The sequence below is a fragment of the Rattus norvegicus genome, chromosome 1, assembly GCF_036323735.1.
Source record: "Rattus norvegicus strain BN/NHsdMcwi chromosome 1, GRCr8, whole genome shotgun sequence".
Classification (NCBI taxonomy): domain Eukaryota; kingdom Metazoa; phylum Chordata; class Mammalia; order Rodentia; family Muridae; genus Rattus; species Rattus norvegicus.
This window is the reverse complement of record NC_086019.1, coordinates 88160122-88183935: the sequence shown is the minus strand read 5'-3', so window position 1 is coordinate 88183935 and position 23814 is coordinate 88160122. Positions and strand designations below refer to the sequence as shown.

The following is a 23814-nucleotide window of genomic DNA, read 5'->3' as shown; positions in this document are numbered from 1 at the left end:
TTTACAAAAGTTCTTAAACTGCAGGCTTCTCCTACTGCAGCGGCGTAGGGCGTGCCCTGAGCACCTACAGGGGCGTGGCCTCCACCCGCCCCCGCCCCACCCCGATCCTAGACTGAGGATTTCTCAATGTGTGTCGACCGAGGGCGTGGCCTGCGCACCTGCGGGGGCGTGGCCTTGCCCTGCCCCATCCCCCTCAGGAGCCTCCCGGACCAGCGGCTTCGCAGCGGGAGCAGTCGGGTCTCCGCGCAGCGAGGCGGTTCAGACCGGCGGCCGTCAGGTGGGCACGGGAGACGGCGGCGGCTGCTTCGGGATTCCCGAGGGGGCCGCAGGGATGGAGAGAAGGGGCTATGGGTCTGGCGGCTCGGATGAGCCTCGGGGTCCCCGCGGGGCCCTGCCCCGCCCCTAGCCGGGTAGAAAAACAGCTGCGGGCGGGGCGGGGCCTTGTGACGCGAAGTACGGTGCAGGGTCTCCGCGGCCAGGGGAGAGGCTGGCGCGCTGTTGGAGAGTCCCCAGCTGCAGCCTGAGAGTGCAAGACGTGCATGGTGAGGGAGCCTGCGCGGGGGTGTGCAAAGAGAGGGAGTAAGGCAAGGGACACTGTGGAAACTGAGGCGGGGAGAACGGAGTTGAAGGCGAGCCTAGGCTTCGTACTCAAGGGAGACAGGAGGGTGGATTGTGGGTACAAGTGTCAAAGGGAGGAAGAAAAAGAAAAGGGGGAGAGAACCAACAAGGAGAGTAAAAGCACTTGTTGCCAAACTGTCAATTTCTCGAGTTTGGTCTGCAGGATCCACAAGGTGGGAGAAAAGAATGGACTCCCTTAAGTTGCAAGTTGTCCTCTGACCTTCCATGTGCCTCTGCCATACATAAAGGGAAAAAAATTAAATAAGGACCAGGCATCATGATGCACACCTTTAATCACAGCACTTGGGGGTGGGGGGTGGGGGCACAGAGGCAGATGGATTTCTGAATTTGAGGCCAGGTTGAGGGAATTCCAGGACAGCCAGGGCTACATAGAGAAGCTCTGTTTATATATTAAAGAAACTCTGTATCAATATATACATATATATACATATGTATATGTAAATTATATATCTTTTTTAAAGTAAGAAAGATTGTGGGTAAGAGTGTAAGAGTGTAAAAGGGAGATAGGTTACCATGTCACTCTGATGGGGACAGACCGAGTGAATGTAGGTGATCTTGTCTAATTGTCTCTGTGTGTGTGTGTGTGTGTGTGTGTGTGTGTGTGTTACATGTGGACTGTGCACAGTACTGAGCATGTGCGACTGAGATGCTGAGTCTGTGATCAGCTCTGTACTTGAGGCTGATTCACACGTATGACCATGGGTGACAGGGAATGGGCTGCCTAATGGGGTTGGATCTAGGTGTTATGTGACAGTTGGGGTGGAGTGTGTGGAATTGTGTCAGCGATATGTGACTGTCACTGACTAACTGTTGACTTTCTGGTTGTGTATCCCTGGGGTGGGGATCTGTGTGTGGGGGGGTATGAGTGTGACTGTGTCTGCAAGCTGGGGTTTGCATAGGTGTGTGTGTGTGCGTGCACGCTGTGTGCCTGCTGTGGACTGGTGAAACTCTCATGGGGCTCCTGTGAATGCTGGGGACAGCTCGAGTGGCAGATGGCTGCAGCTGAGCTGTGGCTGTCCCATGATTGTTGATCTGGGTATCAAGCTGTGGGAAGCTGCATATGGAGCAAAGGCTTCCTTGGGTCTGAGATTGTGCCATGGGGTGGTGACCCTGGCCACACTGGGGCAGAATGACTGGAGTCAGGATGGCTCACCCTGAGCTTGTGTGGTAAAGAGACTGACTACATGGTTTGTGAGGTTGAGCCCACTCGGGTTCCACACGCTCTCACCATGACCTTATTTATGTGTCTCTATATATGGTTTTGGTTTTGTTTGTAGAGATGAAGTGACCCTGAACACCGGATCCTCCCATTTCTTTTCTTTTCTTTTTTTTTTTTTTCCGGAGCTGAGGACCGAACCCAGGGCCTTGTGCTTGCTAGGCAAGCGCTCTACCACTGAGCTAAATCCCCAACCCCGATCCTCCCATTTCTGACTCTGAGTATTGGGATGACAGGTGGGAGAGGCCACATCTGGGGAGAAGTTGAAATGATTTTTTGGTTTTGTTTTGGTTTTGGTTTTTAGACAGAACTCACTCTGTAGACCAGGCTGGCTTTGGACTCAACGAAATCTTCCTGCCTCTGCCTCCTGAGTTGCTGGGCTTAAAGGTGTGACCACCATTCCTCTCCAGAGTCATAACCTGGTGGTACCCAGTTAGACCATTGGAATTAAGGTTTTGACTTTTTTTTTTTTTTTCCAGAGCTGGGGACTGAACCCAGGGCCTTGCGCTTGCTAGGCAAGTGCTCTACCACTGAGCTAAATCCCCAACCCCAAGGTTTTGACTTTTTAAAGCCTTTGGAAAAGCTGCTCACAAAGTAGAAAGTGTATTTCAGAGTTTGAAGTTGGGTCTCTTTTTGGGCTGGAATGCTGCAGGAGCACACACACACACACACACACACACACACACACGCACATGCATACACACGCACATGCATACACACACACACCTACTTGTTACTCTGAGATTTAGAAAACGCTGCTTCAGGCAGTCCCAAAATCATCAGAGGAAGTGGGGTGGGCACTGGACTCTGTGTGGAGCAGAGGATTATCTCTTTAAAAACTACATGTATTCAGCCCAACAGAGGTGGCTCATGCCTTTAATCCCAGCTCTTGGGAGGTAGAGGCAGGTGAATCTCTGAGTTCAAGGCCAGCCGGGTCTATAGAGTGAGTTCCAGGACAGCTAGGGCTACGCAGAGAAACGCTGTGTTGGAAACCAAACAAACAATAAACAAGCCCTCGACTAGTGCTGTCTGCCTGTACCAGTGCTTGAGGCGGCACAGGAAGGTTTAGCCAAGGATGGCTTGGAACCCCGATTTGAGAGCTCAGATCCCAGATTTGTACCATATGCCCATCCATCAACTTTTTATTTTTCCCTTATGGTATTAGGGATGGAATCCAGGGCCTTGGCAATGTTTGTCTAGCTGTGTTCCCAGTGTCTCCTTTTTCTTTTAAGATTTTTTTCTTTTTGAGGCAGAGTTTTTCTGTGTAGCTCTGGCTATCCTGGAACTCGAATTGTAGTCCAGGCTGGCCTGAACTCAGAGAGGCCTCTGCCTCCCACGTGTTGGGATTAAAAACGTGCCACTACCCCTTGCTACGATTTATTTTTATTTTATGTACATGAGCGTTTGCTTACAAGCATGTGTGTGCAGGAGGTGTGTGCAATACCCACATGGCCAGAAGAGGGCGTCAGATCCTCTGGAACTTGAATTGGTTGGAAGTCAGCATGTGGGTGCTCCGTCCTCTGCAAGAGCAGTAAGGGCTCTTCACCACTGGTCATGCCCCCAGACCCTAGGTTTTCTCTTTCAAAGCAGAGTTCATAGCTACTGGGCCTTTGATCCTCCTGCCTCAGCCTTCAGTGCCAGAATTTCGAGTGTATGCTACCACACCCGTGTTCTGAAAAGGAGAAAGTGTGGTGTGGTTTGTGTTTCTAAGATGAGATTGTGTATTCTTTGTTTCTTTTCTTGTGTTGTGTCTCTAATTAGGTAACGCATGCTCCTGGTGTTTGGAGAGGATGTGGGGGCGGGGCGTGTGAAAGGAGGGAAAGTGTATGTGGAGCTGGGTCTGAGATGGGAATCTGTCGTCCACTGGGTCTTTAAGAAGGACCTAGGCTGCGACTCAGTTGATAAGACTGCTTGCTTAGAATGCCCATCCTAGGTGTGTTTAGCATATCCAGGACCTGGGGTCCATCCCCGGCACCCCATAAATGGAGTGTGGCAGTGTGTGTTGCTTAAGGTCATCCTCAACTAGATAGCAAGGTTAAGGACACTCTGGGCACATGAAACCCAACTTCAAAAAATTAATTAAAAATCCCTTTTAGGGGTTGGGGATTTAGCTCAGTGGTACAACGCTTGCCTAGGAAGCGCAAGGCCCTGGGTTCGTCCCCAGCTCCGAAAAAAAAGAACCAAAAAAAAAAAAAAAATCCATTTAAAAGGCTAGGAGGTGACACATACTTCTAGTCCCGGTACGATAAAGACAGAGACAGGTGGATTTCTGTGAATTCCAAGCCAGCCTGGGCTACACAGTGAGACCCTGTCTAAAAATAATAATAAAGGAAGGAAGGAAGGATGGGAGAGTTTTGTGTGTTTGCTGAGGTGTGCTCTCGAGTAGTGTGTGTCGGTGAGGTTCCCCCTCTAAGCCTCTGACTTGGTTACCCACATGAAAACACACAAAAACCCATTTGGTGGACCCCAGCAGTGCTCAGGGGTCACATGGACACTGTGAGCCACAGCCGGCCTCATCAAGCTGCGGTGGTTGGGTCCCTGGGGTGGTTGGGTCCCCTAGTCCTGTCTGTCCATCAAGATTTTGCCAAGCGCGAGGCGAGCCAACAGTCGGCCCCTCCTAGACACCTCCACCCACCCTTTCCCCAGCCCTTTGCTCTGCTTCTCTGCTTTCAGGGTTCCATCCCTCATCCCTCACCTCTGCCCCCCCCCACCAGTGGCCTGACTGGTTCCTGACAAAACACCCAAAGAATGATCTCACTGGGAGCCTGCCGCCTCCACACGCTCCGCCCCTCAGCGCCCCGCCCCTCAGCCCGGCAGAGGTGGCACCTCCGGTCCCAGGGCGCTTAGCAGGCTGGGAAGCTCTGAACTGGGGTGTCTGGGGACCTGGGTGGGGGGGCTGGACCAGGTGAGCAGAGTGCAGCGGGGTGGAGGGAGCTCTGGAACCATCTGTTGGTCCTCTTGGCTAACCACACACAGTTAAGAGCTGTCCTCCGGGTTTACGAAGGTAGAAAATTCCCGATGAAGGCTGCCTGTGATGGAAAGGGCTTGAGCAGAGAGAAAGCTTAGCCAAGATGGGTGGACAGAGGATGACTGGAATGAAGAGAGGCTGTGAGTCTGTCTGACCCAGGTGGTGACTCCCCCAACCTCACTGCCCCTCAGGAGCAGCCATGTCTGTGCAGGTGGCAGCCCCTGGAAGCACAGGGCTGGGCCCAGAACGCCTGAACCCGGAGGAGCTGGTGCGGCAGACGCGACAGGTTGTACAGGGACTGGAGGCCCTGCGGGCCGAGCACCATAGTCTGGCTGGGCACTTGGCGGAGGCCCTGGCTGGACCAGGCCCTGTAGCGGGTGTAGAACTGCTGGAAGAGAAGCAACAGGTGGTGAACCACTCCCTGGAGGCCATTGAGCTGGGACTGGGTGAGGCCCAGGTATGCGGGGCTATGGGGGAGCTTAAGTCTGGAAGGGAGGAGGACCAGAGATGATGATGGTGTGTGTGTGTGTGTGTGTGTGTGTGTGTGTGTGTGTGTGTGTGTGTGTGTGTAGTCAGGTTTGGTAGGGGAGGCCCAGGGTCAGGTAGGAGGTCTGAAGGAGACAGGCCTAGAAAGAGGGACTGCAGGTCAGAGATTGTATCCCTGAGAAGCATTAGGGATGAACTTTTGTGTGTACCAGATGTGATTCTCCGGTTGAACCTGGGCGTGCAGGGAGTTTGGGGTTTTACTTATAAATGGAACCTTAGTAAGGGGCTGGGGCGTGGCTCAGTGGTAGGGCCCCTGCCTACCCCTAGCCCCTCACTGGGGGATTCTAGGCAGGGGCTCTACCACTGAGCCCCGCCCCCAGCCCCTCACTGGGGGATTCTAGGCAGGGGCTCTACCACTGAGCCCCGCCCCCAGCCCCTCACTGGGGGATTCTAGGCAGGGGCTCTACCACTGAGCCCCGCCCCCAGCCCCTCACTGGGGGATTCTAGGCAGGGGCTCTACCACTGAGACACGCCCCCAGCCCCTCACTGGGGGATTCTAGGCAGGGGCTCTACCACTGAGACACGCCCCCAGCCCCTCACTGGGGGATCCTAGGCAGGGGCTCTACCACTGAGCCACGCCCCCAGCCCCTCACTGGGGGATCCTAGGCAGGGGCTCTACCACTGAGCCACGCCCCCAGCCCCTCCCTGGGGGATTCTAGGCAGGGGCTCTACACTGAGCCACGCTCCTGTTAGGCAGGTGCTGCTGGCTTTCATAGCTGGAATAGGAATTAGTCCTATGTGTAATTTAGGTGAAGTCAGGAATTTCTGGGAAACTCTTAACTTTATCAGAGCCACATAGCAGGGTGTCTTGAGAATCTGGGGGAAACTGTGTAGAATGGGTATGTGTGACTTAATGTAAAACCTGGGCTGGGGCTGGGGCTGTCCTTGGACGAATCCACTCCTACTCATGGGTCAGTGCTCCGCAGGTGCTGCTGGCCCTGTCTGCACACGTGGGTGTGTTGGAGGCTGAGAAGCAGAGGCTACGGGCACAGGCACGGAGGCTAGCCCAAGAGAACACATGGCTTCGAGAGGAGCTGGAGGAGACACAGAGGCGACTGCGGGCCAGTGAGGAGGCTGTGGCCCAGCTGGAAGAGGAGAAAAGCCACCTTCAGTTCCTGGGGCAGCTGAGGCAGTATGACCCGCCCGAGGAGAGCCAGGTAGCAGGGGCAGGGTCCTCCACGGAGCTCCAGGATGCCCTTGAGTCTTCCTTAGTACTCATCGCCTCATAGCCCTTCAAGTACATACGGGGTCCCTAAATCCCCATACCTAAGTGAGCTTCCAAAATCCCCTCAATGCTCCCTAGGGCTTTCAGGTCTTCTCCCAGCTCACTGAAACCTCTAAGGCTCTCATCCCACGCCTTTGTCAAGCTCAGAGCTACTATGGCTGAGGCTGGGAGGATGCTGTGAGTTCTAGGCCAACCTGGGCTACATTGTAGTGAGACTCTTGCCTCATAAATATACCAGTCCTGGAGCCAGGCATGGTGGCATGCCTTTAAGCCCAGCACTTTGAAGGCAGAGGCAGGCCAGCTAGTCTACGCAATGAGCCCCTGTCCTAAACACCAGAAAGCTACACAGGCCGGCTTGATGTAGCTTCAGGGCTTCAGCCTCCAACACTTGACATTCTCAGAAATACTCTTTCCTGTTTACCACAGAGGCCGGATTCCCCGCCTCGCCGAGACAGCCTGGCTTCTCTCTTCCCCAGTGAAGAGGAGGAAAAGAAAGGTGGGTGTGTGGGAGCCCTGGGCACGATATCAGAGGGTAACCACGCAGGACTATAGGCTAAGCCTGGGGCAAGAGCCTTGCCCTAAGGGACACTGAGGCCTCTGAGGAGGGGAAGCAAGTGGCTCTGATGAGCAGGGACATTGGAAGCTGGAAGTCAGTCATGTTCGGTTCTGGCACCTAACATGCCACTGGCTGGTTAGATTTCTGAAATCCCTGTGTCCTGTCAGCACAAGGCCATACTCCGAGAGGTGGCTGTGGGGTACAGGCTGAGGCCCACTGTGGCTGACTCTACACCACCTCCCCCAGGTCCTGAGGCAGCAGGAGCAGCAGCAGCGCAGCAGGGTGGCTATGAGATCCCAGCTCGTCTGCGGACTCTGCACAACCTGGTGATCCAGTATGCTAGCCAGGGCCGCTATGAGGTGGCAGTTCCGCTGTGTCGCCAGGCCTTGGAGGACCTGGAGCGGAGCTCAGGCCACTGCCACCCTGACGTGGCCACCATGCTCAACATCCTGGCACTTGTGTACAGGTGAGGGCTGTGGCTAATTGGGCCAGACTCCACCTGGGATAGTGGGGGACACTGCAACCCCCTGACTAGGTAAAGCACCTAGGGTGGGGACAGGAAAGTGAAAGGAACAGAGACCTAGAGAGGCAGTGAAAGCCGGAATCTAGAATTTGGGCACCAGAGAATGCAAGGGACATGAGACATGATGCTTAACAGGGCTGGCAATGTGGGGACCCAGAGCTAGAGGCCTGAGAGGTGTGAGAAAGGGGGCCCCCTGAAGGATGCCAGTCATTCCTGGCTCAGTTCAGCCTGTGACACCAGCTTAGCCCAGCCTTCCGTCCCTGCCCTGCAGGGACCAGAACAAGTACAAGGAGGCCACGGAGCTTCTTCACGACGCCCTGCAGATCCGGGAACAGACGCTGGGTCCTGAACACCCTGCAGTGAGCGGAGTTCAGGGAGGGGGTGTGTTTTGGGGGGAGATGGACTCAGGAGGGTGAGCTGCAGGGCCCTCCTCCTTCGACAACTGTCTTCCTACAGGTGGCCGCCACCCTCAACAACCTGGCAGTCCTTTACGGAAAACGTGGCCGTTACCGGGAGGCAGAACCCCTCTGCCAGCGTGCTCTGGAGATCCGTGAGAAGGTGCTGTGCCCAGCCCTGCTCCCCATCACTGGTACTTCAAGCTACCTGCCACGCCTTGCGTTTGGTGGCAAGTCCACCTCATTTGAGCCCAGAGCGCCCAACCTTGTGACCTTAGTGAGCTCACAGTCCAATCCTGACTTTGACCCCTGCACCCTTTCACATCTTTGCTGATTAGCCGGACTCCGTACCCCATGACCTCTAACTTCACTAATCTCCACTCCCCCTTAACTTCCACTCTGTTCCTATATTCCCAGCCCGGGACCCTGGAAAGACAGTGGCATCTCACCAGCTACCCTATGTGACAGATGGCTTCTGTGTACCCTAGGTCCTGGGTGCTGACCACCCTGATGTGGCCAAGCAGCTCAACAACCTGGCCCTGCTGTGCCAGAACCAGGGCAAGTTTCAGGATGTGGAGCGGCACTATGCAAGGGCCCTGAGTATCTACGAGGCCCTGGGGGGACCACAAGACCCAAATGTGGCTAAGACCAAGAACAACCTGGTAAGGCATGTCGGGTGTGTCCTGTCCTGGGGGTTCTGTAGGGAGGGAAGAGACCACGGGCTCCTGCAGGCCCTTCAGTACAAAAACCAGAAGCAAACCCCAGTTCAGAGTCCTGTGTCAGATTTTACTGTGGTCATGGGGGGTGACCCCAAACATTTCACCCACTGAGGTAGGAGACCAGCGCAGAGATGCAGGACTGGCTCTGCGCTGTAGTAAGCTGAGGCAGGATGCTGGGGAAGGCGGGCAGGTCTGAGAAGTTCCCAGGCCTAAACAAGATGCCCACGCCCTGCCCCTACCCTCCCTCCCCGCAGGCCTCGGCCTACCTGAAGCAGAACAAGTATCAGCAGGCAGAGGAGCTATACAAGGAGATCCTCAGCCAGGAGGCCCTGCCTGCCCCGCTTGGTGAGCCCACCCCTGCACCCTCCTGCACACCCTCCTGTGTGGCGTTCCTCACTCCCACCTCCATGTCCCTTCTGTCCCTCAGGAGCCCCCCAGGGAGGCACAGCAGGTGAAGCACAACAGCAGGTAAGCAGGCTGTGCCTTAGGTCCTTTTGGGTCTGGTCTGGGTGGGCCTCCACCATGGCCACAGGTCACTGTGCCCTCCCCAGGTCCTACGCAGGAGCAGTTCCTTCTCTAAGCTCAGAGAGTCCATCCGGCGTGGAAGTGAGAAGCTGGTCTCCCGCCTCCGAGGGGAGAGCATGGCAGGGGCTGCAGGGTGAGTGCTGGGTGAGCTCAGGAGCTTGCCAAGAACCTTCCATGACATCAGCCTCAGTGACACTGGTCAGAGTCAGGGACCTGTAGCTTCCCAACTCACACCTGTCTTTTTGGGCTCCTCTTCAGGATGAAGAGAGCCATGTCACTCAATATGCTGAACGTCGATGGTCCAAGGGCTGCCAGGATGCAGGTGAGGAGCCAGTGATGGAGTAGGGTGCTGTTGGCAGGCTCAGCAAGACGGGAAAGGTGGGGCGGCCTCCTGGGGCCTCAATGTAGGGGTGAGTTGGTGGGTAGGGCATGAAATGGCTCCAGTGTCAACTGGAAAAGAACTCTAACCTGTGCCTGTCCCAGCTCTCAACCCAGCACCTGAATGAGGCCTCTCGGACCCTCAGCGCCAGCACGCAGGATTTGAGCCCGCGCTAAGTGGACTGGCTGCAGTGGTCACAGCTTCTCAGGGATCAGGAAGGGTGGGTGGGTGGTCTCCCTGCACCCTGCCTGGGCAGCATGTGAGGATGGGGAGGGACCCTGTGATCCTCCCTGCAATTAAAGGCTGTGCACTGGCACTGGGTGTTCGCCGGGGGCCCTGGGACCTTCCCTCACTTCCCGGGAGCCACAGTCCCGTGTTCAGAGCTGCTGTGCAATCTGCTCAATTCGCTGTAGTGTTTCCTCGGACTGCAGCTGCTCCAGACTGAGCAGTGACAGACCCAACTGATCCTCCTGAGGGGACAGAGGCAAAGGACAGGCGTCAGCTCGCATCCAACTACGTGACTGAGAGTGTCCGGTGGCTGGAGCACACGGCCAGACTAGGAAAAGGGAACTAGCGCTCTCACCTGTCCTTTACCTCCTGAATATGGGGCCTGAGGTGACTAGGAAGCATGTGCACACCTGGTGGCGGGAGAAGCGTGCGGGGCCCAGGCTTACCCGGTGGAAGGGCTGTGCCATCTGCCGCAGGAAGTACTTGGCGACCTGTACACCCTCATCCACGGTCAGGTTGAGGTTGGAGTCAGTCAGATGCTCCTGGATCCATCGAGGCAGCTTCCCACGCTTGTCAGCTCGAGCAAACCGCTGTGAGGAGGGAGGGGAAGGATGTTAGACCCCAGGTTGGAGCCCAGGCTGCCTACTACCCTGTACCCTGTGAGGAAGAAGTTGGGCTAGCTGGATTGGGGTGCCCAAAAACCCTGAACCCCACCTTGTCAGCAAAGACCATGAGTCCATAGTCTGTCTTGCCCCTGATAGCGCGACCCACACACTGCGCTGCATGGCGCATGGCATCAAAGGTGAGGAAGTCATTCTCTCGGATCTGGAACTGGTCCCGCAGATACTCTAGCCTGGCCTGGGGGACAAGGAGGTTGAGGTGGAGAGCCTGCCCTTCCCCACCACAAGACGACGACACCACCACCACCACCACCACCACCACCACCACCACCACCACCACCACCACCACCACCACCACCACCACCACCACCACCACCAGGACATCACTGATTCCCCCACTCACCTTGAGAATTCGGCTCTGGGTGTAAACATAGGGGACGCCAAACATGATCACGGCCCGCCCATAGTGGTGCACTGCGGGCAGGAACGCAAGGTTACAGTGCGCGCTGGGCTGGCTGGGGCTAAGGCACGTGCTTAGGTCACCCCAGGGTGTGGAAAGGGGACAGAATCCCTGTGTGCCCAGTGGTCCCCAAGGGAGCAGCAGTGGTAGGGTGGGCTGGCCCCTTGACTAACGGCCAGGTCTACTCACCAAAGTCAATCCCTTCTGATACTTTGCCCCGAGCCACTGAGAGCAGAATGGCCCCGCGGCCATTCTCACATGCCTAGGGAGGTGGAAACAGTCACTTCTCAGCCCTCTCCCACACCTGTTGGCTGCCGGCCTTCCCCTGCCTGTCCCAGGCACTCACCTCTTGGTACTTCTCCAGGGCCACACTGGTCTCAGCCCCATCCTGGGTCTCAATGAAGAGCAGTTTGTTTCTCTGGATGTTTTCAAGGATGCCCTGGGGGTGACAGGGAGGTCAGGGCTCAAGCCACACAGAGTCAAGCACTCCAATTTCAGCCCCACTGCTATGGCCTCCATGAAGACCCTTCTCTAGGCCCCCAGCTGTCCAACCTCATTGGCAGCCTAAAGTGGGGAGCCAATCACCACCCAAGGTGGGCAAGAGGCCCCAGAGTGGCAAGTGACTGGTGGAGGGTCTGCTGACAACCACGGCAGGACCAACCAGGCCGTCCTCAGACCAAATCTGTCACTGCAGTGGTGAGCGAGGGACAGAGACAAAATCAGGCAGCCCACCAGAACAGACTCTGGGTTCAGAGAGACCAGGCAGGGTTACCTGTGTAGCCCAGTGAGCACACTCTACCAAAGATGCTAAATACGGGAGGGAGTTTTACTTGAGAAGAAATGAACTCTGACCCTATCTCACCGAGCCCAGTGAGACTGTTGTGTCTCAGAGACACAGACTCTGGCTTCAACAGTCAGGCTGGCAGGTTTCTGTTCTCAGAACCAGGGACTGACTGGGATAATGGCCTGTACATGTTACACGTATGCTTGCTCCACCATTCTACAGCCCCTCACTGGGACACGCCCTGCCTGAGACACACCCAGTCTACAGTGCCTGCTCAAACTAGGCCTGAAAGCTGGGCTCAGCAGTCACAAGACAGAAGAGCATCCCCATGCGGCATAGAACCCCACGGCTCCATCCAACCGCACAGGTTTGAGAGCTCCTGATCTAGCTTAGCCCTCCAGAATCTGCACATCCTAGCACCAAGCCTTCTTGCTAGGATGTAGTCTGCAGTGACCCCAGGAGCACTGCAGCACACGAACCCCAAAGGTGGGATAGTCCCCTGTGGTGGGGACAGGCAGGGTAGGGGTGCTGTTGGCATCACTGTCCCACCCTGTGACATGTCGTCACCAGTAGAAAGAGTGGGTGAAGCCACAGGAAGAGCAGAGCTGAGAGTGTGGGCGGCAGTGGGCAGGCGTTACCTGCTCATACCAGGAGGCTACAGTGCTTTCCATGTACTGGTAGCTGGTGAAGAAGGCCACGATGCCATCAGGGACCACGGCAGACATCTCCAGCAGGAGGTTGCCATAGTTGCGGATTACAGCTATAAGAGTAGGGTAGAGACTGGACTCTCCTGCCTCCCACTGAGGCCACATACCCATATTCCCAATTCATTCTCCCAAGCATCCCTGATATCAAGACCATGAAACTTATGACAGCACAAGAAACAAGTGGAGTGGTTGTCTCTTCCATGTGACCCTCAGGAGCCAGTGCCCAAAGTCCCAGGGGCCCTGTGCTATGTGCTTAACTCAGTGGTAGTGCAGATCTCCAAATGAAGAGACCCAGGGCGCTGAGGGTGGGAAGGCCCCCTGTGCTAGCCATAGAGACTGGGGTCTTGCGATGGCACAGGTCCTAGGCCACCTGAGACCCACCCGACCAAGCCTCCGGGTGACTCACCGATATCTTCTCTGGTCTCAAATTTGGAACTGATTGCTACCTGGTCATTACCACGGCCAATGATCTGGAAGAGTCAGAGTTAAGGACAGTGTAAACACAATGACAGTCAAAACCCCCTTGCTTGAGATGGTGTCTCATGTAGCCCAGGCTGGCCTTCAGATTAGGAGCCTCCCCAAGGCTCTCCATCCTCCCAAGCCCATGAGAAGGCTGTTCTCCAACCCCCTGAAGTTCTGTGTAGCCAAGGTGATCCTGGTTCTCCTGCCCCTCTCCCAGATTTGAGATGAGTGCCCCGTGCATGATAGGCAAGCACTGGATCAAATAAGGCCCGAGTTCAGGGAAGCCTATGTACGGGGACAGCAGATCACATGGCCTAAGTCTCTGTATGGATACAGTAGGTCACGTGGCCTAAGCCTATGGTTGGCACTGCTTGGACAAATGCCTAGAGCTCAACCATGAGCCACTCACACAGTCACACAGCAACAAGCCCTGGGGAAGGACTTCTGTGCTTTTAAGTAGTGCTATATTCCAGCCTTGGGCAGTTCCAGACACAGGTCACGCCACAGCATACATCCCATTAGCAACCCTCTGCAGCCAACCCTGCTGCAGAGACGAGAGGCCTGCAGGCAGGCAGCCTCTGACGTGGCCCTCCACAACGCCTGTGCTCAATAAGCAGGTGACCCAGCTACAAGCCCTCCCCACAGTAAGGTTTTCCAGGGCATGTGATTCTGTGCCAGGCTTCCCTTGGCTGCTGTGACTCGAGGCCCTGGGGTGAACACGCCTAGAGAGCTGTGGGGCTCTGAACTGGAAAGGTCATGAGGCTGAGGGGACAGCTCTGTCCCAGGCTTCAGAGGGAGGCTCATTACCCAAGAAACAGCTGGATGTCAAATGACAAAGCCACCCTCAGTAAGATGATGCCCAAACACCAGCTGCCCAGGCCTGCGTCGCACCAGCGTACTCTTTGCGCGCACGTGTCTAAGTGCCATGTTGCTGGGAAGGGGCCTGAGGGTCCCTCCCATGTTGGCAGCACTTAGTAATTTGGTGCATCCACCAGGTCTGAGCCTCAGCTGAGCAGCCGGCTGCCGTAGTTGAAGCCAGGAGGCAGGCGACCTCACCTGCCTCACCCACTCACCATTGGGCAGAGGCAGACTCGGGCCAGTGTCATGGTGAAGGTTGCCATTGTAACCGGGTGGAAGTCCAGGATCTTGGGGTAGATGTCCAGTGGAGACAGTGTCTGTAACAGAGACAGCAAGGGAGACCTCAGCAGGATGGCCAAAGACCAGGACCCTGATGGAGGAACAGCACAGAGTCCTCACCCCGGACGTGATGATGACAGACTGGAAGCGTTCAAACACAGGCTTGATGGCCAAGGAGGCGTCCATACAGCTGTGGGGCAATACAGGGTCACACAGAGCAGAGGGCAGGGTCGAGGCCTGTCCCACCCACGCAGGGCTGCATCTCACCTGAAGTGCAGAATGGGGTTGGTGATGGTGGGGGTCCTGTCGTCAAAGGGTTCAATGATAATGGTGAAGCCTGGTGGAGGGGGAGCCAGGGAGTCTCACTGTGATCACCCCAGACACTCACCATCCAGGGATGGAACCGCCCCAGCCTGCCCACTTCTGCACAGCTGGGTCATGCAGATACTCGGGTGCAGAAGCAGATGAGTTGGGGCTTCCTTACATGGCCCTGCAGACAGACAGACCAAGCCCCCACTCCCCAGGCAGCTCTGTCCTCCAGTTTCTCCCACTCCTGCTCCCCACACAGCAACCAGAGACATGCCATGGAACCGAGTTTGCTAGTGTGCACACTTCCCATGACCCCAGAGGTGTGCCATGGATCTGCAGGGACCCCTTGCACCAGCTGCTGTGCCAGTTTCCACTTGACTGAGTCCCTGCCCCAGAGGCCAGTGCTATGGTGCTGGCACCACCATACTTTCCAGAGGCACCTGGAATCATCTTTGCTCCTCGTTCTCCCCCAGGCTGTGACTCCTGGAAGGGGAGGACGAGGCTGTTTTTAGATCCTCTTGCTTCGACAGTGCTGGGCCTGGCCCATTTGTTGACTGAACAAATGAATACATTCATGGATTCTGTTTCACTTGGCAACAAATGACCAGGTCTTACGTGTCCAGCCCTTGCCAAGGACACAGCAGGGACCAACACAGCCTCAGTCCCACCCACAAGGGCTCCCTTGTATAGGGGAGACGGCTACCTAGCGAGCAGTGACCTGAGACACATCTGGAATAGAGGAGGGGCAGGCCCAGCAGAGGGTGGGTAGGGTGCCTTTCTGAGAGCTAAGGATGCATGCAGCATGCAGGAGACGGGGGAAGGGGAAGGAGCTTTCAATCGACTGCAGTGGGTTGTAGATGGTGGGAGGCAGAAAACAAAGGTGGGCCAAGAGAAGGGCTAAGTGAGGGCTAAGTGAGGGCTGAAGGAAGCAGGCCAACTGCCCTGCAGTGGGGTTGATGGGGTTGGGGGTGGGGGGGAATCTATTCTTCTGAGGTTGGCCCAGCTGCAGGATGCCAGCTGACCTGGTTTCCTGGATACTGCAGTAATCCCCAGGGATAAGCTTGAAACTCAGTGTAAAGCTGGCGGGGGTGGGGGACACACAACACATGGGCAGAGGAGATGAGACAGACAGACCCAAGACCAAGTGACAGCCTCCACAATGTCCTGAGAGCAGGCCTCTGTGCACTGTCTCCCGCGAGCTCTTCATGTCCAGTGCTATGCTTCTGCATCCTGGCTTCTCCTCCCAGAGCTCCCCCAAGCCACTTTCCTGTTCAGCCTCAGTCTATGGCTCCGTACCTTCCTGCTACATGAACTTCGACAAGTGCATCCCTTGGCCAGAACCTGCCATGGCCCCCTGGTGCCTCAGTCACACACAAGGGCTCCTCACCCGCCAATGCTGAGGTGACCCCCAGCATCCCTCTGGTCAGTGCCACACCTGCCAATGCACCTTTTCCACCTGCGGCCGGATGCAGCCCCTGAACACTAGCATCGGAACATGAGGCTCCTCTGTCAGGCGCTTGGTATGGCTCCCCAAGGCCCTAAAACCAGCTCAAATTCTCAAATCTTTATCCCCCTGTTGATACCCAGTCCCACACAGCTGAGCTCCTGAGTCCTGCTGTCAGGGCCCCAGTAGAGAGGGAAGCTTACCCTTGGCATAAGTGCTGACGAGAGTGGCGAAGTTGGCAAGGAGTGTGAGTGGGGAGAAGTCGGCCAGATCAGCAATCTCCAGGGTGTGCAGCAGGGAGCGCAGGCGCTCGGCACAGAACCTGAGAAGCAAAGGGGTCAGGAGTGAGAAGTAGCAACAGGCCCAACTCTCGCCACATGTTTCCCTGGGAATCTGGGCATTGTGTGACGCTGTCCCCATACTGTATAAGACACCCAGGGTCACCACTCCAGGCTGGAGCACAGCTCCCCACTCACTGCAGTATCTTGTCAAAACTCATGGCCAACAGTCACTCTGCTTCTGGCCAGCCAGTGCCATGGGCCCCACCCCACACACAAAGAGGACTAGCCACACGCTTTCTTAGGCTCACAAAGTCTATGTCATCTGCTCATCCCCCAACATAGGGACACGTGGTTGTGGTACTCACTGCCCACCACACAGTCCCACAGACTCCCTCCACATCCAAAGCTGACCTGACCCACAGCCTTAGCTATGGTCCAGATCCCTCCATCACCAGCAAAAGGTATGGGCCCATGGCTCCCGCTGCAGGCCGCACCTGAGGGGCTTGCGCTGGATGCACACACGCTGGGCCAGGCCGCTCAGAAAGGCAGGTGGACTCTCCTGCACCACATGCTGCACACGCAGCCGCCACTTGACATACTCCAGCAGCCGCCGCAGGAAGCCCAGGAAGTGCTCGGCGGTGCGGATGGAGCCTGGCACGGCCTCTGCAGGGAGATCAAGTCAGTTGGTACAGGAGGAGTGTGTGAGGGCCGGAGGCTGGGTGGGGTGAGGTGTAGCTCACCCTGCAGCACCTCATCGGGCAGCACAGGGTTGGCCAGGTGGGCATCTGTCTCCCGAGCTGCACTGGCCTCCCGCAGGCCCTCCACCAGGCGCCGGTACTCATCTCGTAGCCGCTGCTCATCTGTCTCCTTGATCCTGATGGGGACAAGGGACAGGAGCTGGAATGAGGCAGGGGTCCAGGGCCACTGAGGCGCACACAACAGCGGGAGCGGAGAGGGCACCTGAGCACCGTCTTCTGCAGGGTGTCTAAGTTGCTTTGGCAACGGTCCAGAGTCCTGCGGGTGAGGTTGACACTCATGGAGTCGATGCAGACATTGTCTAGGAGAAAGAGAAAAGGGGTGAGAGCTGGGCTCAGTCAGGCTTGGGGGTGGGGGACAGAGGGCTGCCATCGTCTGCACACCCTGATACCCTCCTCACCGATATTGTGGGCTTCATCGAAGACCACAACGGCCTTGCGGGCCAGCTCTTTGGATACCAGGTCTGCGATCTTGGGGTCCAGGAGGTAGTGGTAGCTGTAAACCACCACGTTGGCATGCAGGATCTGGGCACACGGAGGGAGAGGTTGCCCTGGGCCCTGCTCCCCCCGCCACACCCACTCTACTCCAGGTCCATGAAGGTGCCACAAAGACAGACACAGCAATGGGTGGAAAGATGGACAGGACCACCCAGGCAAGGCACAAAACCACAGAGGTAATAGGATGGAAACAGAAGGGCCAACAGAAGGACGGCACAGCGTCTCATGCCTACACCCTAACAGCTGGGAACCTGAGGCAGGGTTAGTCCAAGTTTGAGGCCAGCCTGGGCTACAAATGAGATTCTGCCTCAGAAGAAAACAAAACGACTCTTCACCGAGTATCGAGCCAGGAAGTAGGGGCACCAGCCCTGCCGCTGCCCCAGGGCCTTCAAGTCATCCAGGTTGTAGATGCCCGCAGGGAGGGGCACCTGGCGTCCATGGGTGTCAAATTCCTGGGGCAAGGTCAGAGGGTGGCAAGGTCAGGGAGAGGTGCTCTGTCGTGCCCCAGCCCTGCTCCCCAGTCTGGGCTCTCCCTGTACCTCATAGAAACGGCAGTGAGGTAGGCTGGCATCCTGCTGGTACTGTGCCCGCACGTATGACGCTGTCAGGCTGTGACACTTCCCATCAACGTCCTTCCCGAAGCGCAGTGGTGTCACCTAGGAGGGAGTTAGTGGACAATTTAAAACAGAGACAGGAAGGGGTGCATATCAGCTATTTGAACTGGGTCTCCAAACTCAGACAACAGGAGTAGTGTGTTAGCTGGGGCTTGGGGGCAACAGGGAACCTTCACCTGATTTGCTATTTGTTTTTTGTTTTGTTTTGTTTTATTTGTTTGGCTTTTGGTGTTTGAAGACAGGGTTTCTCAGTGTAATAGCCCTGGCTGTCCTGGACTCATTTATAGGCTAGGCTGGCACTGAACTCAGCGAGATCAGCCGGCCTCTGCATCCTGAGTGCTGGGATTAAGGCCAGCACTGGGATTATCAGCACCACGCCTGGCTGATTGATATTTGTTACAAGAACTTGTTGCATCGGTGTCAAGGTGGAGCCTGGCTGAAATCATCCCACGAGAGCTGGGTATGGCAGCAGGGGCCTGTGATCCAGTTACTCAGACAGGTGAAGCGAGAGGATAGCACACAAAGCCGTAGGCACAATCCAGATCCCAGAAAACCAGCCAGCCAGAGGGCTAGCTGGATGGCTCAGTGAGTATGGATGGCTGCTGCCAAGCCAGACAACCTGATTTCAATCCCTGGGATCCACACAGTGCAAGGAGAACAGACCCCCACAAGTTGTCCTCTGACTGCCCCATGCCCATATGTACACATACATACATGCACACTCATACACACAAACATGTAAGGTTTTAAAGAAATAAATGCCTAAATTTCTCTCTAAACAAGCAAAACCCCCAAACAGAAAACGAAGATGCCTTGAGTAGCCAGCCCTTCTCTGAAAGCACTGGGTCAGCAGCGTTTGGTTCGGGATGTGTGTGGGTCTGAACTACCCACATAAACATAATGGACACTGTGAGGCAGAGCCTGAGGCTGCCATGGAATTAACCTCTTTTGCCTGTATACAAAAACACCCACGACTTTGAGTAAGCTACCATTCAGATTTTGACCTGTCCCTTACTAAGGTCAAATGCGAGAGTCTGAGATACCATGTGGCATGGGAGCAGCCTCTGATCTTGGCACAGGTGCCGCCCTTAGCCACCAAGGATGAACACTGATTTAACAACTGAAAAGGAAGCCGCACTCTGTCGCCTCACTGACAAAGGGTTTACTCTGGGCCTGAGGTGCGTGGCCCAGGGCTCACCTCGGGATGAATGCACAGGTTCTTTCTCGAGCTCAGAGCCAGTCCTAAGAATGGCAGCTTCTCACCCTCCTGCTGCTCGTAGAAACTGAGCAGCTTACGAAGCTCTTCTATGACCTGCACAGACGATGGGAGCATTAGGTGGGGACCTTAGGACAAACACAAGTTCCTGCCCACCAGGCTACCGAGGGCTGAGACGGGATCACCAAGGCCCAGTGGAGGGGACAGAGCATGGGTTCTGTCTGCACTGCCCACCTTCTCAATCTCCGGCACGGTCCGTGAGCAGTAGATGAGTTTGGTCACCTCCAGTGGATAAGCCTGTGGGTGACAAGTGGCCTCAGCCCCATCCAGTCCCTTCCCCATCCCATTCCTGGCACTTAGGAGGCCACTCACCCGTTGATAGGCCACGATCAGGGCCAACAGGGACACTGTCTTCCCAGTGCCTGAGGGCATCTCCAGGACTCCATGACCCTAAAAGTTGGGCACAGAAAAGACATGGGCTCTCAGAACCCCATTGACATAAACTCTGGGGAATTCATCCCTGATGTGCCAGCACCCAACAACAGCACACGCAAAGGGAGCTGATGTCAAAGCCCCAGGACTGACAATCCCCACTCCTCCTTTTTTGCTGGACTTTACTTACATTTCAAATGTTATTCCCTTTCCCGGTTTCCTATCCATAAACCCCCATCCCCTCCCCGCCTCCCTCATACGGGTATTCTCCCCATCCATCCCCCTTACTGCCACCTCCCCCATATTCCCCTGAACTGGGGGTCCAACTCTGGCAAGGGCTTCCCCTTCCACTGGTGCCCCAACAAGGCTATTCTCTGCTACATATGCAGTTGGAGCCCTGGGTCAGTCCATGTATAGTCTTTGGGTAGTGGTTTAGTCCCTGAAAGATGTAGTTGGTTGGCATTGTTGTTCTTTATTTTTATTTATTTATTTTTTTAAGGTTTATTTATTGTGTATATAGTGTTCTGCCTGAATATACTCCAGAAGAGGGCGCCAAGATCACATTACAGATGGTTGTGAGCCACCATGTGGTTGCTGGGAATTGAACTCAGGACCTCTGGAAGAGCAGACAGTGCTCTTAACCACTGAGCCATCTCTCCAGCCCGGCATTGTTGTTCTTATGGGGTTGCAATCTCCTTCTTCTAATTCCCCCCAAGGGGGTCCTGTTCTCAGTTCAGTGGTCTGCTGCTAGCACTGACTTCTGTACTGGACATGGTCTGGATGTTTCTAAATTTTTCATTTTTTTTTTCGGAGCTGGGGACCGAACCCAGGACCTTGCACTTGCTAGGCAAGCGCTCTACCACTGAGCTAAATCCCCAAGCCCTAAATTTTTCATTCTTTTTTTTTTTTTTTTTTGGTTCTTTTTTTCGGAGCTGGGGACCGAACCCAGGACCTTGTGCTTCCTAGGTAAGCGCTCTACCACTGAGCTAAATCCCCAGCCCCTAAATTTTTCATTCTTAATCCCCACCTATACCCCAAGGGCCTGGCTAGCCTAGTACTTACTATGAACCTCTGGCTGGCTGCAAACGTTTGGCAGTCTTGTTGCCTCCACTTTCTGAGTACTGGGATTACAGGCTGAACCTTATTTCTGTGTCCCTCCTACTGACACAGCTAACGAGTTTACTGAGCAGCAGACAGGAGGAACCTTTACCTCTCTGGACTGCAACATCCTTGCTTCTATAGGCCTTACTTGGAGCAAGGTTGTGAGGACGAATACATTTGTGGGCCAGCAATATGGCTTAGCTGGTAAAGGCGCCTGTGGTCAAGCCTGATCACCCGAGTTCAATCCCCAAGACCAACTCCTCTACCCTCCACATGCACACCATAGCATGTATACACACATTCCAAGTAAGTATAATTAAAAACTTTTTTAAAAAATAAGTTTCTGGGGTTGGGGATTTAGCTCAGTGGTAGAGCACTTGCCTAGCAAGCACAAGGCCCTGGGTTTGGTCCCCAGCTCTGAAAAAAAGAATAAAAAAAAAAAAATAAGTTTGTGTTCAGGGCTGTTGAAATAGCTCAGCAGGTAAAGGTGCTCCCACCAAGCCTAACAGCCTGAGTTTGATCCCTAGAACCCACATTAAAGTGGAGGATATCTGGGTGGTGTTGGTGCATGCCTTTGATCCCAGCACTTGGGAGGCAGAGTCAGGTGGATCTCTGAGTTTGAGGTCAACCTGGGCTATGCATTGAGTTCCAGGAGAGCCAGGGAAACCCTGTCTCAAAACCCAAAACGAAACAAAAGTGGAAGGAAAAACCAACTCCACAAAGTTGCCCTCTGATCTCCACATATGGAATCCTTCCCTCCACTACTGTGACTGCCAGGAACACCTCTACACAGACCAATCAGCCTCTGCCCGTCAGCGTGATTAAAACCTGTCACTCAAGCTACCTAAGAACCTAAGGCAGGAGGATTGCTAAGATGAAGTGCTGTGCCATCTTGATGGCCCTTATCTTTTTAAAGGTCGGGCTACACAGCCCTGGCTAGCCTGGAACTCACCCAGACTGGCTGCAAACCTCCACTTTTCCTCCCACCTCAGCCTCCTCAGGGCTAGGGTTCCAGGTATGCATCATCTTATGCCGTGTTAATTTGGTGTTGGGATTTGGGCACACTAAGCAAGTATTCTACCAACTGAGCTATAACCGACTCTCCCCTATTAGCTAAATGTTTTTGGAAACAGTCTCCCTATATATAGTCCTAGCTAGCCTGGAACTCACTATGAAACTCAGGCTGTCTTTCAAACTCGAGAAATCTTTCCTGAGCCTCCCGGCTCCGGGAATTACAAACATATTGTAATTACTGTCCCATTCAATTTATGCGGTGCCAAAATGGAACCCAGAGTTTCATCCATGGTAGCTAGGCAAGACCCTACCAACTGGGCTCCTAGTCCTGCTAATTACATTTGTTGTTTAGTACACAGTCTCGCTGTACAGACCCGGCTGGCCTCCAAACTCGCAGCGATGCTCCTGCCTGGGTTTTCAGGGTGCGGGATAGCAAGGATGTTAGCCTGCGGGAGCCACCAGAGTGCCAGGAGAACGGCCTCACCACACACCTTGGCGTCGAGCGTGCGCTTGAGCTCCAGCATGTAGGAGAACTGCTCCGGGTAGATGTAGTCGTACGGGAAGTAGACCAGCAGCCCATCCACGTTGAGCCTGGCGGCGACGAGGCGTCGGTGCCTGGTGCTCTCGAGCCGCCCCGGCCTCCGCGCCGCCCGCCCGCCTCCGTGGCGTCTCCCCGCCACGGACCCCGAAGCCACCCGGACCGGTCTCCGTAGCCTCTCCACGCCGCGACCTGGCCCCGGCTACACCCACCGGCCGCCCCATCGCCCACCGCAGTGCCGACCACTCTTCCCGAGACCCCATCTCACTTCATGGCGGCTTGTCCCGGCGTCCACTCGCCCGCCTCCTGAATATTCAACGAGGGGGCGTGACCTAGAGCACCACCTTCCTCGCGATGCCATTGGCTGAGTCTTCCCGTCATTCCTCCAATCGGAAAACTGGCGCGTGCGCATAGCGGTGAGAGGGCGGACTCCGGAGAGAAGCGGTGCCCAAGGCATCGCTGAGGATCGCCGAAGACTTCGAACAGAACACAGAAAGTAGAATGTCGAGAGAATCGTTACAGTTCATTGACGTTTGCTCCTCCTGGTTCTGTCCTGGTTGTCCAAGTCGGGAATAGAGTTTAGGAGAAAATAACAGAGGAATTGGAAGCTGTTCGGAGCCTTTAAGTTACAAAGGCGAGATTGTACCAGACAAGCACGATTTATAAAATACTGGTATCCAAACTTAAGACAGGAAACCTAAAAACAGCTCCTCCTATTTATTGAACTCTTACTCTAGCAAGATTCTACCACGTGTTTTTTAAGCATTCATTAATATGGGCTGGAGAGATGACTCAGATATTAAAGCTTAGGCTCACAAACAAACAAACAAAAATGCATTAATTAAGGGCCTGGAGGAACCGCTCCGTAGTTAAAAGCACTTTCTGATCTTGAAGAGGATTAGGGTTTCCAGCCCCCACCCCCCCACCTCCAAATCAGGCAGCTTACGATCGATCACCTTTAGGACTAGCTCCATGGAATCCAATACCTCTGGCCTATGGAAGGAAGAGGAAATCTGCAGAATTTGGTTCAGCTCTTTCCTTCCACCATGTGTGGGAATTGAACTCAGGTCAAAAGACAATGGCGGTTTACCTCATGAATCTTCTCATGAACCCTTCCTGCTCTCTTTTTTTTTTTTTTAAGATTTATTTATTTATTTTATGTGAGTACACTGTCACTGCCTTCAGACACACCAGAAGAGGGCATCGGATCCCATTACAGATGGTTATAAGCCACCATGTGGTTGCTGGGATTTGAACTCAGGACCTCTGGAAGAGCAGTCATTGCTCTTAACCACTGAGCCATCTCTCCAGCCCCCTCCTGCTCTCTTTTGAGACTGTCTCACTATGTAACCCAAACTGGTCCGGAGGAGCTCACTCTGTAGCCTGGGCTTCCCCCCAACCCCCCACCCCTACTCGTGACTCACCCACCTCAGACTCCTGAGGGTCAGGATAGCAAGGCTAGACAATGCTGTCCGTTATTTCCTATCTCTGGATCCCTGCTCAAATGTCACCTTCACCTTTTT

The 23814-nt window shown here is 55.0% G+C and overlaps 2 protein-coding genes and 1 non-coding gene across 6 annotated transcripts; 1 reads left to right on the top strand and 2 right to left on the bottom strand.

Annotated features, from left to right (window-relative positions):
- Positions 1-129: 129 nt before the first annotated feature.
- On the top strand, positions 130-10094 carry Klc3 (kinesin light chain 3). 4 transcript variants are annotated; one of them, XM_006228378.5, is made up of 13 exons: positions 130-277; positions 5015-5280; positions 6296-6526; positions 7021-7090; positions 7397-7616; positions 7945-8032; positions 8130-8231; positions 8557-8730; positions 9042-9132; positions 9215-9255; positions 9339-9445; positions 9571-9634; positions 9796-10007. In XM_006228378.5, exons 2-13 carry the CDS (start codon positions 5023-5025, stop codon positions 9865-9867), a joined length of 1518 nt encoding a protein of 505 aa, XP_006228440.2. In that variant the 5' UTR covers positions 130-277; positions 5015-5022; the 3' UTR covers positions 9868-10007. The 4 variants fall into 4 exon arrangements, with proteins under 4 accessions (XP_006228440.2, XP_063133820.1, XP_006228441.1 ...); NM_138520.2 differs by lacking the exon at positions 130-277 and adding an exon at positions 514-542 and having other exon boundaries at positions 9796-10094; XM_063277750.1 differs by having other exon boundaries at positions 131-277; positions 9215-10007.
- Positions 8834-22594, bottom strand: Ercc2 (ERCC excision repair 2, TFIIH core complex helicase subunit). Its single transcript, NM_001172809.1, has 23 exons — positions 22560-22594; positions 22245-22344; positions 19579-19656; positions 19441-19503; positions 19189-19302; positions 17916-18032; positions 17712-17828; positions 17280-17403; positions 17084-17180; positions 16864-16997; positions 16618-16786; positions 16046-16164; positions 14357-14426; positions 14210-14279; positions 14026-14127; positions 12897-12960; positions 12422-12543; positions 11346-11438; positions 11189-11261; positions 10943-11013; positions 10634-10777; positions 10366-10509; positions 8834-10161 (listed from the first exon to the last, which is right to left on the bottom strand). The coding sequence occupies exons 1-23, from the start codon at positions 22562-22564 to the stop codon at positions 10069-10071; spliced, it is 2283 nt and encodes a 760-aa protein (NP_001166280.1). The 5' UTR covers positions 22565-22594; the 3' UTR covers positions 8834-10068.
- Positions 17390-17482, bottom strand: Mir343 (microRNA 343). Its single transcript, NR_031787.1, has one exon. It is a non-coding gene; the product is annotated as a microRNA 343 (primary transcript).
- Positions 22595-23814: the final 1220 nt, after the last annotated feature.